Source organism: Halyomorpha halys, unplaced genomic scaffold (genome assembly GCF_000696795.3).
Source record: "Halyomorpha halys isolate HHAL.00 unplaced genomic scaffold, Hhal_1.1 Scaffold35.1, whole genome shotgun sequence".
Taxonomy (NCBI): domain Eukaryota; kingdom Metazoa; phylum Arthropoda; class Insecta; order Hemiptera; family Pentatomidae; genus Halyomorpha; species Halyomorpha halys.
This window is the reverse complement of record NW_027106137.1, coordinates 435,818-453,997: the sequence shown is the minus strand read 5'-3', so window position 1 is coordinate 453,997 and position 18,180 is coordinate 435,818. Positions and strand designations below refer to the sequence as shown.

The 18,180-nt window shown below is 31.2% G+C and overlaps 1 protein-coding gene and 1 long non-coding RNA gene across 6 annotated transcripts in view; one reads left to right on the top strand and one right to left on the bottom strand.

Annotated features, from left to right (window-relative positions):
• The window catches only part of LOC106686360 (uncharacterized), a 553,455-nt gene that overhangs the window by 148,357 nt on the left and 386,918 nt on the right, over positions 1 to 18,180 (bottom strand). For 4 of the 5 annotated variants that reach the window (XM_067053697.1, XM_067053696.1, XM_067053694.1 and 1 more), the window contains one exon: positions 15,391 to 15,636. The exons of the other annotated variant lie outside the window; for it this stretch is intronic. In XM_067053697.1, coding sequence (XP_066909798.1) covers positions 15,391 to 15,636 — 246 coding nt within the window. The remainder of the gene's footprint in view (positions 1 to 15,390; positions 15,637 to 18,180) is intronic. 5 annotated transcript variants of the gene reach the window in all.
• On the top strand, positions 12,192 to 13,328 carry LOC136797354 (uncharacterized). The gene is made up of 2 exons (XR_010845180.1): positions 12,192 to 12,472; positions 12,872 to 13,328. It is a non-coding gene; the product is annotated as an uncharacterized lncRNA (long non-coding RNA).

Genomic DNA, 18,180 nt, shown 5'->3' with positions numbered 1-18,180 from the left:
ATGGAAATGAACTGAAATAAATGATGAATCAATCAAAATGAAGATCAAATAAAATATAAAAAATCAAGAAAAATTCAACTGCTATATTTGAAAAATTCCATAACATGAATTAATGTTGAATTTCAAATATATTTTCGAGGAAAATTTACGGATAATTATAATAATATTCTTTATTTATTCTGGAATTGATCCATTAGAATAATATACAGGCAGCAAAATCAGGCTTTAGAGCCTTATACATTACAAAATAAAAATAAAATTATAAAAGGTCATAAAATATAATGAAATAATGAATTTGAAAAGATAAAAATAAACAACAATAATTAACAGAATATATAAAATAAGAATACAACAAACAAAATAAAACCATATGTCATATCATAAAACATAAGATGACAAAAATTTCTGATAATAAATAAAAAGAAAAACAAAATCAAATACAATTAAACTAAAAATAATAAATGAAAAGGTCCAATTTTTGCTAATATACATATTCACAGGTATGAACGAAATTATGAAGCATAAAAGATAGAGAATATATAAACCTTATTTGAAACTTTCACTTGTTATTCTTCCGAAATTGGATGGAAAGGAGGTAGTCGAAGATACGTGATTTGAAGGGAATTAGAACTACGAATAAAGGAGGGAATAGAATTCCATAGGGAAGAGGAACGGATAAGGAAAGACCTACCAAAGGCTGCGGTTCAATGGGCAGTTACATATATGTCTGAAGGCCGTGAAGGGGTATTTCGGGAATGCACTGAGGACTTAAATTTAAGGATATCAGAGATGTACGATGGAGGGCGGGATTGGATAACTTGATAGAGGAAGGAAGCAAAAAAATATGTACGACGGAAGGAGGGGTATAGCCACTCAACTCTTCATAAAATCGGGTGACAGAGGCGTCCCTTGGTCCCAAAGATGAATCGCATAATTAAATGTTTTAATTTTAACTATACTGTAACATCAAAAAGTATATAAAGAAATAATATTCATAGGGTTAAAATCGGTTAAGAAAATAAAATTACAGTTTGTTTTTTGACTGCCCGCAGGTTCATACTCTAAAATTATTTTCTATAATCTCCAGGCTTTCTAACAACATTGAACCTTAAGCTATTTATCTTTAAAGTTTAATAAGAAACTTTAGTTTTGGAGAACGAGAGACCTTTAGATTGAAGAGATGTTGTGACAAAAACGATAAAGACAGGTCTATCATTTTTTCAACGTGCAGGTTAAGCGAAATGTCGCAAGCATATTTTTTAACAGACGAGCATGACACTACCTCCGGTATTTTTATAAAACATTTTTTTAATATGGCCATGTCTTATTCCTCGTTAAAAACCCTTATATGTTTCGATAAACTCATATTTTATTCTTGCGTTCTTCTATTTACCTTGGATTACCTTTATCTTGGATGCATACCAATGTTTCCTCGGCCAACCTTTTCCTTTTCGGACTCCATTCCAACTTCCTTATAGTTAAGAAAATCTTTCCTATATATTATCTCTAACGCATTCCAGCCTCATAGCTTAATTGACATCGCTTTCAATAAAAAAACCCAATTAAATTAAAAACCACCAAGTACCAAACACCGTAAAACACTCCAAAAAAGGATTTCCGATAGTTGATAGCTCTGACTATCGATAGTTTCAATAATATGACAACGGTCGATACTATGGCTTAACAATCGTGGTTCCTTATTAAATGAACCCATGAACAACAATTGGATGTTTTGAAGTCTATTCAGCACACATCTCCTGTGGCTATATTAGGAATTTCAATTTACTTTAAAAAAAAAAAAAAAGTTACCAACTCATAATTAATAATTTATAATTAGAAAATTATAAATAAGAATAAGAACGAAAAAACACACACTCGTAATTATTAGCAGTTAGAACGAGACAGAAAATAATTTAGAAATAGTAAAATGTCAGAAAGAAAAGAAAAGTAGGTGATTTATGGTACTTCACATAAAATCCCAAATCAAATAAAAGATATATGGTTCGGGTTACATATGGAAGATTAATGTATTTATGAATGATAATATTTGTGACAAAATAGGGACCATAATGGATTTTGGATTATAAGGATTGGATTAGAGAGGAATTCGAAGGTTTAGTGGAGCCACAATGCTCAACTCCGTACGTCCAGATATACCTTATTACAGTCATGTAGATCAGTCTATTGTGATGGATTGGAAGATTAGACCGTCTGTCAACTAATTGCTGTAATAGTTGAAATCGACAAGTAGTTTCCTGTCTTTTCAGTCTTGTGTGAGGATTCAAGGTTAATCGTTTGTCCAGATGCAATCCAAAGTAGTGGATCTGTTAAAAAGGGTAAGAGCAACATTATTAAAAGATAATGTTGGGCAGTCGGTAGTTAGTACCACATTTATATTCAAATATATAAATAGTATTTTGTTAAAGGACCTTTAATAAGAAAAAGAAATGTTAAAAATCAAACTAGCTCAGATTAAAATATTTCTTTATTTTCATTTATTTTTCGCTTTGTCTTATTTTTTCGGGACAAGTAGATTGAAGTTCTGGGAACTAGTGTGATGTCAGCAATGTCATTAATAGTCTAACGACTATCGATAGTGACGACTATCGGACATGCCAACTTCACTCCATTGCACGGAATGTGAAAATCTAATAGTAATATATGATTCATAGAATTATAAATTCTCGGTAATAATTTTTTTTTTTTTAAATTTGTTGCAAAATATATTTTTAGGTTACAACTGTATATAATTTCCTTAAACTATGACATAGAAATTAAATAGTTAACTCTAAAAAGAAAAGTAATGAATATGAAAACAGAATAATTTACCGTTTCCAAGCAGAGTTGTGCAGTAGTTAACTAAATTTGTAACCAAGTACAGATATAAGTACAGTTACAGGTAGAAGGAAAGTATCTGCTGATACAGTTCCTTTCGAGTACTTTGTGTTTGAGCGGCCGAAGTTCCTTTTTGCAAGTACAATATCTGAGAACTTGTAACTCACTACTACAGATACTGTACTTGGAAAAAGTAACTGCGAATACTTTCCTCAAATAGTACTTAGAACTGTAGTTGTGAGTATCTAAAATACACTATACCATTTCTGATTCCTACCATATAAAGGTCCATTAACATATTTCAAGAGATGACGAAAATTAAAATGCTATCGATATTAAGATCGTGAATCGACTTATTATTGATTTCTAATATTTAGGAGTCCTTTTGAGAGTTTTAGGAGACGGAAAAAATGAAAATACTATCGATTTTATGATAGCATGTTCGCCTGTCGAATTATTTTAACATTTCCGATTGTTAACATATTGGGGTCCCCTTATACTCGTATGTTACTTGAGACACATAAACTGAAAATGCTATCGATTTAAAGATCATATATCGACTCATTTTATTACAGTTAACAACAGTGTTTCCAAGTTTTACTTTCCAAGTTATACTCTAATGGAAACTGACAAGGGCTCGCTTTCCCTCCGGTATGTCAAATCGGGCGCCAAATCCTTATTATCCTCTAGAAATCGGTTTAAAGGAAAAGTGCTGGGAAAGCCAGGGCGGTCTTTAAACGATCACAAATCCGAATCGGACTCAAGAGGTCACAAAGCACGGTAGACCGGATTCCTGTCTGGAGCGGCTAGTTCTAATCTTCTGAAGGCTAAGCTATTCACATTAAAATAATATGTTATGGATATGAATTAGAGCATACTTTTGAAACGACGAAGCACTGAACAGGCAGTTAGCAGTTGGTAAAATTAAATTTATGGTGATTTTGATGACATTAGACTTTAGCGACGTTAATTTTATTTTTACATTCGAATAAATTTTTATTATAGCAGAATTTTTTAAGTATCAGTAACAAGTATCCATACGAAGGAGGTTGTAACTCGTTCTGAACTTTTTGAAAATAAGGCTTTAAGGGCCATGAGAACAGAACCCATGCCACCATAAATTAAAATTTAGGACACAACGATAGATATCAATATGAGGGTACAATATGAATAATATTAACAACTTTAATAACATCCATAGGATATAACAACAAATAGATATTATTATTTAATACCATATCATAAATAACATTCATTATGTAATTTGGTAGAATTTACAAGCTCATTAGTTTAATACTAAGTACTATCATTATTATTTTATTTAGTTATTAAAATTGTTTACATAATATCTTAATTATTTATAGTAAATTATTTTATGTCTAATTAATTTCTTTCTTATATTTCTAAAAATTCCTGGCTTTCTGACAACATTGAACCTTTAACTACTCTATTTGAAAGTTTCATAGGGAAATGTTTTTTTTTTTTTTTTTACCTTAAATTTACATACATATAAGCTAAATTAAATTATTGCAATATTCTTATATGTATGTATAAATACTAAGTTTTTGTAGGTATCAACCGCTATTAATGTAATTCAAATTTTCAGAATTGTTCTAAAGATGGGGTTGAATGTTCTGACATGTTAACATTCGATGAATCAGCAGTACTTATAAAACATTTTGAAGGAAGCCGTGTTAAATGGATTTAATAAAAATTAGCATGTCCCCCATTAAAATAAATTCACTTATTGGGTTATGCTTATTTAAGGGAAATTATAAAAAGATTCCCTAAGGTACTCAATGTCAGCAAAAACATTTAAAACAATAGCTTATTTATATTTCCGAAATTGTTTGATCAGTGATAGAAATGAAAAATAACTTGTTTTTATCATTTATCAATTTTATTCATTCATTTTCAATCAAATGATCATTGATCATTGTAAACAATTAACGCTATGAAGGCTATGTCAAATAGGTGAAACATAATACACTTCTCCAACTTCCCTTGAACGATACAGTGTGTTTTCAATAGGGCATCTACGGTTTCCCTGCTTTTAGTGTATCCGTCCTGCTGTGAATAAATGGTTCTTGAAAATTAGGAAGCAGGCTCAAAACCATGAGGTAATAGGATCCAAACGTTGTTTTGGTTTGCTAGCACCAGCATTGCTAATGTCTCGTCAACCACTTGCTTCAGAACACATAAGGAAGGCCTGCGGTCATTATTACTAGCGGACTACTTGCAACGATTTCACTAAGCTTAATGCCCGTACTCTTCGTTCAACTGGAATCTCAAACCATGTTCTAGCAATTAGTGGCTGAAAATTTGTCTCCACAGCGGAAATGTCTACGTTAACTTTCATTGGCAAGGTATGATGAGATATAACATCCGATACAATCCTCCAGGATAGAGATCAATCGAATCGGAATTCGAGCTATTGGCCATAGCAGCAGTTCTGGACCTGACCAAGGCACATGAGATGGGACAAACCTCATGGTCATGATCCCTTCGCAGTTAGGTCCTAGCAACGCTGGGATAGAGCACGTAGTTCTTCAGCAACTGTACACTGACGACCCAAAAGGATCTAGAGGATGGCGATCTCACTCATTAAAGTCCTCTCTACAAGATAAATTTAAACAGAAAAGTGCATTCCGTCGTCGCGATTAGTGCTTCCTTTGGGGAGAGGTGATAAAGGAGAGTTGATACAGGATCGGCCAGCTCTCATGAGATTGATACTTCATAATGACATTGTCACCAAACGAACAGCTAGTATGAAATGTAGACACTACTGTCTTTCCTGTAAATGTGGCTAGGTTGTTGCTGTACCTCCGACATTACGGCAAGGTAGTCGTTAATCTTTTGAGTTTACTATCCACCCTCTAACAATAAGTTTCCAAAAGCAAGACCCGGTAAACTTCCGTCATTTTACTCGTGTTAAAACCAAATCTAGTCTCTGAAATGTACTGTCATAGGAATGCTTCTAATTTTTATTTTTAATATCTGAAAAAAATTAATAATTAAATAATTTAACTATCTGTTTGTGAGTATCTATGCATAATTAAATCTATTTTGATGGTTGAAAGTTCAGCAATTTTATTTGTGTTTTTTTATTAAAACAATTGGTCTGATTGGATATTCTCTTTCTCTTTTAATACAAAAATGTTCGAAATATGTCAGTATTCTTCACTATGACATATATATGTTTCAGATATGTAAAATTTAAAAAAAAATGGGACTAGATAGCTAAAATATGTTTCACCTAATCACAGTTTGCCATAAAGCTCGATAACTCCAAAAATATGAATCACTTGAAATATGTTTATTCGTTGTTGTATTTAGAATTTTTCGCAATTGTTGTGCATTGGACAAAAATTGACAATATCTAAGCTATTTTTAAACTGCTATTTAATCCGGGAGTTATTAATCGCTATTTAGATTTAAAATGATGTATATATCAATATCAGCAGCCTTTCTTTCTAAACTCATATTATGTAACAAAAACTTCAAATTGTTAAACTATTGAAAGTAACAACTCTGTTCGAATGCTAGCCTCGTTATGATCTGACTATCATTCAGCCATAGGCTATTTTTCAACTATTATTTGTTTGTTATCATTGTTACCTCGAATTATTACTTAACTACATCAAATTATTATCTAATTTTTGTTTAAACAAAAAGTATTCCCCCCATCAGTTTCAAATTCATTTTGAAAACATTTTTGTTTTCAGAATATAGATATCAAGTATATAAATGTTTCTTTGATATATGTGTGTAGATTTGTAATATGAGAATCAACATTTTACCAAATAAAAGTACGTAATTGCTATCTTTTTAGTTAACAATTATTTGGAGTAAAAGTTTAAAGATTGAAGTAATTCTTTAACTCATGTGTGCTCGAACAGAAAAAGTTGGATCCCATGTCTTATATTGATGGATGGTTAACAGTTGGTTCTCATTTCTTCTATAGTCTTTTGTATCTTCATGAACTATCCAGATAGACATCAACATTCTCATTCTGGATTGGTAACCTACTAAATGATATACCATTCCAATTTGTGTTTAAGTGAATACTTGATTAAAATCCAATAAACCACAAGAAACTGCTAGTGGAAACGTCAATCACTATATTAAAAATTGATGGTTTTATCAAACAAAGACAAGGTATATAAAAACAAGAAATATCTTTTTATATTCAAGATTAGTGGTGTTCAGAAATGTTCCACTATTGATTGCTTCTAATCGGCAGAACTTTAGATAACTTCCATATCGTTTTCATTCAGAATTCCTACTGAGTATCCGGATAGGAATGTTACAAGATTCATAAGACATCTACTTTAACGATACGTTCTCCAAGAACGGTGACTCAAGAGAGCCTCCGAAGCAGTCACAAGGTGTTATCCTCGGAAAAGAATGTGACTAAAGAGGAGGTGAGTCAGAGCTGCAGTGAGTGACGTCATTGTTTCACAAGCTCGCCCGCCACCCCACCACCATGTGTTATAACTTTTTCAAAATCGATTTCTTCACGTTCCAGTGATCTCAGTGAGGGGTGCATATATCCGCATCGGGTATACGGGACATCATATGTGCTTAATACTTTTCTCAACAATTTCCATCTATCTTGGCTTTTTAAAAACTATTTTCAAGTAGAAGAAACAAAACAATCAAAGTCAAACTAATGAACTGAAAAATCGCCCACATTTTTTAAATAATATTAAAGAGAGTCGGCATTCACGGAATTCAAGGCATTTTACAGTGCTACAGAAAGTTTGATCATTATTTTCAAAAATTAAATATTATTATTAATTAAATAAGTATTTTTTAATAGATACTTATACATTACATGATTAAAATTATCCTATACCGTTCAAATTAAACCTAAGTTTTAGCGATGATGAACCATTCAAGTAACATACTTCAACATTTCATTTAATTTTAAATTTCATCAAAGAACGTCAGTAAATATATTTTGAACAGATGATTTTTCACAATCAGCCCAATACAATATACTTAATATCTTATATAGCCATTATTGAAAAAATATATATAGAATTTTGAGATATCCAATATTTAATTGAAGAAGAATATTTTTCTCCTTAAGGCCAAACGGTCTATGTTAAAAATAGAAAAGTGAAAATTGTCACAAACATTAATTTTAACGTTTCGAACTTAATTAAGATACCTAATTTAAAAAAGTAATATAAAGTTTTTTGTATGCTATAAGCCCTGGTTAGGTAAATGTCTGGTCAACAATTTTTAACTATCCAAAGTGCATAGCAAACAACAAAATAATGAACTAACGCCTGTTTTTTTTGTAAATTATTTTGGTGATTTTTTTTTTTTTGTTATAAACTAGAAGTAAACAATGTAGTTAGTAATAACAAACTATAAACATACAACAGTTTAAAATATTTACAGATGCTTTATTGTACCATGAAGTTATAATAAAGTTTTAAATTTACATTTAATTTTTAAAAAATTATGTTAGAAAATTTCCATAGATTAGGTAAGAATGCCAGTAAAATGTTTCTGATAATTTTAAAATATTTTTAATTTTTCAGTTAGTGACCAGTTGACCTTTTGAAAGAAAAAATTCCTTTCTCATCTATTCAAATATTTTATTTTAAGATTAAATTTCGTCGATTAAATAACTCGAAATAGAGAGTTAAAAATTCGATTCGAAATATTGATCTGTATATGTATTTTTAGACCAGCCCTTTTAAACGGAGTTCCATTATTTAGTAATATAAACATGCACAAAATGGAATATGGTGGAAATTCGAATGTAATTCGTTACCTCTTCGCAAAGAGAAGATACATGAAAACTTTGGTATTTGAACTGTGGAAAAATTCAAATCAAAAAGAAACATAAATTAACTGCCTCACCCAGGGGCGTCTTCAGCCAAGTGAGGGCCGGGAACTTGGAGAAGGGGGCCTCAAAGTAAAGAATGTACTTTCAGAACAAGTTTACCTTATCAACAGAAATAAACAAAAAACTTGTTAAACTCATTAATTTATTTAACATTTGAAATGTGGCGAAAACTTTAATAAAAGAAATATTAAAAATTTACAAGAAGTTGATGGCAGGAGTCAGGAAGCCCCTGGGGCTCGGATTCAGTGGGCCCATAGGGTAAGGAAAGCACTGGTCTCCCTGAATAATCACTTTTTGGAATGGCTCTGGATGGTATTCTCGATAATTTCATGTTAAAGTACAGTGAATACGATTAGAAGAAGTAAAAAGGGGTAGCGAGCAACATAGATATAAGAATAACTCCATGAAACCTGACAATAGTTCCCATAGAGTGTAATATATTATGATCCTAAAATCTAGATTACTATTAGTACTAATAGAAACTAGATTACAACAAGAGGTATATGTGAGGTTTTTAAAAAAAAAAAAGTTAATGTGGTACTGACACATAGATTTTGAAATATGTGAATTATTACTAGAGGTATCAAGGTAAATTATTTTTGAGGACTCACATATGTACAGATATATATATATATATATTTTCAATATAGTTCAAACATTAAAATTATAATTATAATTCAAACAATAAAAAATGAAAATTGGCCCAGGACGGACCACTTCCAACGCTTTACTTGTGCATCACATATAATATTTAAAATGCGACAATTTTAAGCATAATACTGGGTTGGTTATTTATACAGAAAATGATCAATACTTCATCCATCCAAAAAATGTATTGGAAGATCAATGATGGACCGTGTGTGACAATAAAAGGAGGGGATGCAGTCAAAGAAAAAGAACTCAAATAGTCATAAATCTATTTGAGTTTTTCTCTTTGACCGCACTATTCCTTTTATTAAAGATTTATTGATTTTTATGATGACTTTAATAAACGTTGGAAAAAAATCTTAGGTAGATAGATGAAAGGCAAAATAAAAACTGTTAAGACATAAACATGAGGGATAACCGGGAGCTTAGTCGGATTGCCCCTCTAGTCGAATACTAACTCCGAGCACGTATTTTTCGCTTGCCACCGTTTCGCAGCTGAGATGAAAACGATGTCACGTCCCTACAGAGTCCCAATGGCCCTGAGAACTTAGTGTATTGGATGTTCCACTTTCATGATCTGTATAGTATGCTACTGTCACCCACAAAATACTAAGAGTATTCATGTAACGTGCAAAATACTGAATGTGTTATCGTGCTAAACAGTTGGTGATAGCACGTACAATTTAACACTGCCCTCTTAAGGTCCATTAAGAATGAAGGTTCACAATCGTGGTTTTAATTTTTTTTTTTGTCAATGACAAAATTAGAAAATAATGAACAAAAAATTTAAGAATACAAAATTATACTAGAATTATAGCTGTTATCTGTAAATAATTAGGAAAGCGATAAATATGTTTCATAAAAAATACTCGATAAACGATTATGTAATTTATGAATGCGATATAAATATCGACAATCCCGTCTTCAGGTGAACGAGATAGTACTAGATATATTAGCACAAATAAAAACCGTTTAAAGATTATCTATTTTTTTTTATTAACAAGTTATCTCAATTGTTCTGAAATACGCTCAAATTTATAAAACCATTGCAAAAAAGGTAATAACGTCGCAGAAATTAGAATGGGGGAAAAGGAAGCCTCTATGTATACAATTAATTATATAAGTTAGACTTTAAAAAAAACAGAGGATTACACGGTCATAGGCAATAAGTCTCACGCAAGATGTCCTCATTGCTGGAGATTGGGTGGGATGAACAGAGTTAATCTAATTATTTTTAAAACATCGCCAACAAATATCAATATATTTTATTATATATAAATGCAGCATTCCGACCTAAAACTGTTTCTAAATGCTCTCCTTTTCCTCAAGTACAATCTCATTCGTTGTCCTCAGCTGATAACGGCGTTTTGAAGCATTTGCAGAGCACATGATAGGGATAAATGATTATTTGAAAACAATTGGTTATTTTTAGTAGATGATTATTTGAAAACAATTAGTTATTATCTTGAGGGTTGTTTTTAAGTAGTCAGGTTACCGAACAAAAAAAAAAAAAAACTAAGACCTTATTAATTTTTAATTTCATTTACCAATAAGTGGAATGTATATAAAGTGGAAACATTGTGATCATGCAAAATTTCGAATACATGTTTTGGGTGAACCTACGTCTTAAGGTCCCCTCAGTCCCAATAACCAAGTCTCACAAAATGGTTGATGTGTGTGAACAGCCTTGCTCAAAAACGAAAAAAAAAAATTTATTTACACCTCTTTAGGATTTTCTAAAAAAAGCTACAATGATTTTGATTTAACTTGGTAAATAAATGTACAATTAAATGGTCTTTAATACCAGGTTGCTTATTTGAAATAAATAACCAGTTATCGATGTTAAAAATAATAAAATATAGATTGATACACAATAAAAAGATTGATACACAATTTCATAAGGAAAATAGACTTGGATTTGAATCGAAAAAGCCCAGATCCGCCTATTCCGATCGTATTCCCGAAGCCCTGTATGGTTATCGTTTATTAAAATGTTGTATTATTGGTCTATATTACAAAATTACTAAAAATATTAGTTATTTTCACCTCGAGAAACCCTAAAATACGAATTTTAATAGCAAGAGAAAGTCGTGTAGCGCGCACTGCAGCACTTTTTTAATAGACATCTGAAAAAAAAAAAGTTTTTACTTTGTATTTAATGAATTCCGTAGATTGTATCGTAGACTGAGGTAACTTAATGAAAGCCCAACTAGCTTTGGAACAGTCTATAGGACGCACTAGGAGAGAAAGTAATCTCCTGTCTGCGGTACTATCCTTGGAATACGCCCAATATAAAATAAAATCAATCCTTTTTGTAGTTTTTTTTTTCGGCCAAGACTCCCATTGGAGTCCAGGTTGGTGATTATAAGGCAAGGATAGGAATTAGTAAAAATACTAAAATTAATTTTAAAAAAGAGATTAGAATATTACCAAAATATTGAGCTTGGAGAATGTCGGCTAAGTAATTCTAATGGATAGTAAAATGTGCAATAGGATATGAAATTAAAGAGAAGATGGAAAAGTGAAGCTGAATGCAGCATGGGACACAGGGTGGGGACGGCCACACCCTCGCCAAAGGGGGTTACAGATGGCAGCACCGTACGGCCACCACGTGCACCGGCAGCTGTTGAGTATCACTCCGCCAACAGCTGCAACTATTGTATACTCTTCCTTTCGGTGTATTGAAACAGTCCTACGGGCCAAACCAAAAATAAACTGCTGAAATCGTTAATAGACTAAACGATAGATTATGTGAATATTATTTTAAGATTACCCATTTCTTGACCTTACCATCAATACATTAACGAGGAAGGTTATAAACAAAACCTTTACTAGATTAAAATCAAACAACACATTTAGTAATTTTTTTTATACACATTAATGATTGATTATATGCTGTATGTTACTGATAAATGTATTTACACTCGACATACACTATAAACTTATTACCTGAAAGAAAATAATTCAATTTCAGGATGAAATCAGGCTATTTCATTAATAGATACCTACATATTTAAGAAGTGTACTAACTAAAACAGTACATGCCCTGGCAAACAAACATAAATGACTGATTGATTCAACATCAGAAATACTTATGTACAGGTTATAATTTATATGCCCCAGGTGTACTTTTGTTAAATATATATAAATATTTTTTAAGATTGACATTCATAAACAGTAAAAAGTACTTATTTTTATTCTTAAATGGATCAACCATTGAAAAAAAACAATGGATTTGAAGAAAAAAGATACCAAATAATACAAAAAATTATTATGTTCAATAAGAAAAAAGTTGTTTAGTTTGTTAAAATGAATGAAGATTTAAAAGACATAAAAATAGACTTTATTATAGAGGCATTGATCCTTTAGAATATTTTTAATAAACTAATAACAGAGATATATATTAAAAAAATATATTAATAATATTTATGATAAGTATTATTATTTAAAGAACTGAAACATTTAAACATTCATTTATTTTTCCTTTCCTTCTTAGAACTCATCTTAGTGGATATTTTTCAGAAGAACGAAGATACAGGATTTGAAAAATTTGGATGTGTGGAGCAACAATATTTGGACAGAATTCTAATCTTTATTCTAAAAGTTAAAACTAAGACTGGAAGTACAGAAGTATTAATTGTGAACTGCCATGAAGGGTCAAGGGTTCAGTACTTAATAAGAAAGTACTGTTTTTAGAACAACAGTAATAAGATCTTTTCAAGATTATGCTCAAATGCCATATTTTCCCCAATTAAGGATATTCCCACGTTATGATACTGGATGGACACAAGGAGGGTTCCAGAACACACAGGTTGACTCACGGCTAGAGTGTAACAGAAAATAAGTATGTGGCACAGCTGGATTCGGGCCCAGATCCATGAAGTTAGTAGCATAGTGCCTTAAACCTCTGTCACTGCTCTCCTCTTCCCCCCCCCAAAAGGAATACAATATGAAATTATATGGATAAGCAATGATTGAATTAGTAAGTTTTCATTCTTATATAATAAAGCTCTACAATAGGAAAACATTTTCTTTGGACTATACTGATTAGATTATATATTTAATTATCAATTAATAATGATAGTTCAATAATGACACATTTGGTGAAGATTTATTATTTTTTATTTGAGTAAGCCATATTATTCTAGGTCAAAATAATTAATTAATTATAATAATATGTAATATTATCTATTTATCACCAGATAACAAACTTTCAAACATCAAGGATATCTTCAATATTAGTTCAAATTTTAAAGAATAAATATAAACTTATAAAAGAATTCTTAAAGCTCCTAATTATGTTATGTATGAAATAACCCATAAATAACCAAATATTCTATATGTTGCAGAGTTGGTCCTAAATAAGTTTTATATCAAACTCCATAACCCACTAGTTTTTAATCTGTCATCCCAAAACATTTTCAGTAATTCTCTTATACACTTGAAAAGAACATGGCCACAGCATAGAATGGTCATTTTATTGCTACCAATGGGTAGTTTATCCACGAGCCACTGTCATGTATAAATAATACTCCAATAGTGGACAATTTTCAGGTCCTATCTTTAACAAGCTCATCTCCAAAAATATGAAAATAAATAATTATTAATATTCTTAGCTTATCACTTAGATAACACCACTATCAAGCAAAACTTGAACACAAAATCTACTAATGTAATTTTAATTTGAAATTTTTACATCCATTATTGCTGCAACAATAAAGAAGCAATAACAATAGAGCTGAATGATACAATCAACTTTAGAAAATCATTTATCAATGATTTACTATCTAATCATTAATTTAAAAATCACATTACATAAGCACACTAGTGGATCCAGTCAGGAGGTATGGAACCCTCTGGAAGGTAAAAAAAATGTTTTTTCTTGAAACTTCTTAGATAAATAAAACTAGCACCTTTATTATTGTGTCCTTAATTAAAAAAAAACTTTTTTAAGTTATATACAATTTTTAATGAAGTGTGAAGACTTGGCATGGTGCACATGTGTGCCCCTTCCCAGAAAATTCCCGAATAAATAGTTATAGATTAGTACCCTGATATTATTCAGAGTACTAATAATTTTTTTTAAATAAAAAAGACACAAATCAAAATTTAAACTGAAATGTTGTGACCGAATTATATTAAATTTGACTGCTCTTACTTAAAACATATGAAACATGTCCTTGTTATGAACTTAATTTCCAAGGGTTAGTGTGATTCAAAAATGTTAGTCAATCATTTATCAAACACAAAAAATCAACTACTCTAGTTAAAGTGCAGGTTAATTCTTTGAAGCTTGTGCAGTAAACATTAAATGTTACAATTAATCTGATGCCAAATCATAAACATTTTATGCTTAAAAAGCTTAAGACTTCGATACTTAAATCAATGAAGCTGAAGCATTTCATAATTAGTATGTAAATTATTTATCTTGCATATTTAAGAACAGGTAAACAATGAAAAATACAAAAGAAATTGAGAACATATCTAGAATGGCTTATCTCGAGGATTATGTTTCTGATCATACTATTGTTAAAAATAAAGCTCGTTTTTTCATGAGTTGGTCAGTGAAAAAATATTTTGGAAGTGATCGAGATTAAAGTACATAAATAATACATGAAATTACTACATAAAATTTACTTTTCACTGATCACATTAAAATTACCTTTTCCAATATTATGTTTTATTTTTAATGTAACAACATTTTCATATTATGCTATTCTTCAAAAAATACAATAATCTAAAATTAATAGAAATTAACAAGGGATTCATACTTTAAAATTTTATCAATTATATGAATGATGTTATGAAATAACTTCGGGATATTTAATAAATTTAAAAATATAAAATTTAATTAAACTATATTATATAATTATTGTTAATATTAGGAATAATTTTTATTTGATATTGCATATAGCCATCATGAAATACAATATAAGATACATACAGGGAAACAAACTATAAAAGATATTAAAGGCAAGCCAAAACAGCTTCTATTTTTATTTAAGAAATTTTAAAAATAATAAAGCAATTATGAACAGTACCTCTCCTGATGAGAAGAGATGTAACCCTGCGAAGCGCATCCCGAGGCGACCTGTAGAACTTAGGAGTGATGTTAGGAGGTAATGTCTGTGGTTTGTGGTCCCAAAGAGGCGGGAGGCGGTCGAGGTGTTCAACAGAAGCCGGCCTAGGCTGCCTATGGCGTGGATACCATCCTCTACCGGGCCCTCCGGCCAGCCTAAGCAGTTCGGCTCCTGCCATAGCTTCACTCAGGCTCATCCCTGCACCTCCTAGCACAATCAATCTTCACTTTACGAGAGTGCCACAATTCTCGTGGTGTTTGGTGAAAGAATGTGAGAATACAACAAAAGGGAATATAAAGCAAATAGGATAAAAATAAATTCAAATGCTTGTCTGCTTTTTACCTGATTCTTTTAGAAAAAGTTAAGGAAAAAAGATTATCAAGAAACATTAAAGATAAAAAATCATAATAGTTATCATCAGCAGAAGACGATTAAATCAGATGATATAAATTTAATTAGGCCAATAATAAGTGAAAGTATTAACTTTGTATTTTATTAAAGACAATTTCTATAATGTTTTTACTCTGATTAAGGTGTACAAATGAAAGGACCAAGAAGAAAGTGTTGGGTTGATTTCATGCACATGTTTTGCAAAGTCTCTTAGGAATAGAGCTCTATAACACTTATATTGTGATTATCAGCAGCATCTCGACCACATCAAACAAAGCCTAATGCTAGCTTCTCATAGTATCCTCAGGGACATAGGTCTGAGGCCAAGGTGCAATAGCACAAATAAGAGCTCTTGAAGAAATGTGAAGATCTTTATCATCAACAAAATAGAATATAAACTCCAATGTCTTATGTGGTGACAGCACCAATGCTTTAAGGACTTCCTGTATGGGAATAAACAAGCCATGGCTGGCCCACTGTCAGGGATGGGCAAAATTCCCATGACTCAGACTTTAGTCGGAGGAGCTGATAGGAGTTGACCAAAAGAATTTATGCAGTCAATTGTTGAACAAATATATGTAAATATTTCAATCTATTATTAACAATATCATCTACTTTAATCATATTTTTGCAGTGTAGACTAATTTAGAAATACAGATATTATGTGTAGATAAAAAAGAAAAGAGAATGTGGTCTATTGAATATAGATTAGCAAGAAAATTGAATTTTAACTTGAGACTCAGTTATTCATTCTATCACAGAAAATTAGAGAAGATGGGTAAAGCGAATAATTGTTGTAAATAAAAAGTATTCCATAATACCTTAATCTATATGCTAAATTATTATAGAATTATATTATATTTTATATATTATATTATTGAAAAAAAAAAAATTGAGTGAGAGGGGGGGCCACTGTATCATTTTACCCTGGGCAAGGCTCAGCTGACAATGGCTATGTGCTGTTAAAGTGAGATGTGAAAATTCATTTTTTATTGTATACATGTTGCTCTGTGGCAAACTGTGAATATATTGAATGTACCGCATGCAACGGTTTTATAACAGTTGATGTTTCTCAGCAAAAGTTTGAACTTTTGCAAGAATTCTTTGATTTTAAATTTAAGACTGGGATAGACTTGGCAAGCCACATAAGCTCTATCAAAAACTTGGCATTCAAATTAAAATCATTGGGCAATGATTTACCAGATGATATGCTCATTTCCAAAGTAATATAGTTATTACTTTGGAAGTGTAGTCACTTCCAGTGCAGTATAAATATTTTATAAGTGCTTGGGAAAGCACAGGCTTTGATATGAAAACTCTTTCAAATTTAACAACAAGACTGATGACTGAAGAAAGACCCTCTACACATGCTTCTGAGGAATCAGACAATAAGGTAGCATTTAAAACCAATGTAAGAAGAAATTGGAGAACTGTTCCAGACACAAGGAAATGTTTTTCTTGCTCTGAAGAAGGACATCTGAGCAAAAACTGCCTAACCAAGAAAAACCCTGTGGTATATGTAAAAAAACAAACCATCAAGAGAAGGACTGCTTCTTTCGTAAAAATAAAGTTTGCAGCTTCTTTCCTTACTGAAAGCGCAGTAAATCATCAACTGAATAGGTCTTAGATTCAGGTTCCACAAGACATATGACCATCAATATAAGTGTATTGTCGCAGGCACAACCTATTGATGCTGAGGCAGATTTGGTTAAAAACTGTGCATCCATGACAGCCAAAATGGTTAGTTGTGTAAAAAGTGACAAGTTTCAACTAAAAGATGTGATGTACATACCAGATCTCAGCAGAAATTTATTATATGTTTATAAAATAACACAGAATGGTGGATACGTGACTTTTTGTAAAGACAAAGTAAAAATTATAAAGAATGATACTGTAATAGTTGGAAAAAGACCTCCTGAGGGATTGTATGTTGTGAACTTGAAGGTTGATTCAAATGTGAAAGCTTTTGCTACTAGTGTATCAGAAACCAAAAAAAAAGAGGTATCCTAAAAGACTTGAAGGATCATTAAGATGTACAGATGGTTCTAGTGAAAAGGAAAAGACAGAAATTGTGTAAGGAAATCATCAAGACATCAAGGAGAAGCAGAAAGAGAAACCTAGTGAGATTGGGGAAAGGTTAAAGAAATTAAAAGCTTTAAATGGTGACCCAGAAATTTATGAAGAAGATGAAGGACACTCTACACTAAAAACAGATGGATATAATTGGGACATTGATGAAAAAAATGTGGATAGTGAAGCAGATAATTTATAGGGAAAGTAAGAAATATACTGGTACTAAGAAGAAGAAGAAGGAACCCAGAAAGAAAAGGAGATTTAGTGATCCACTGAGTACTGTTAAAT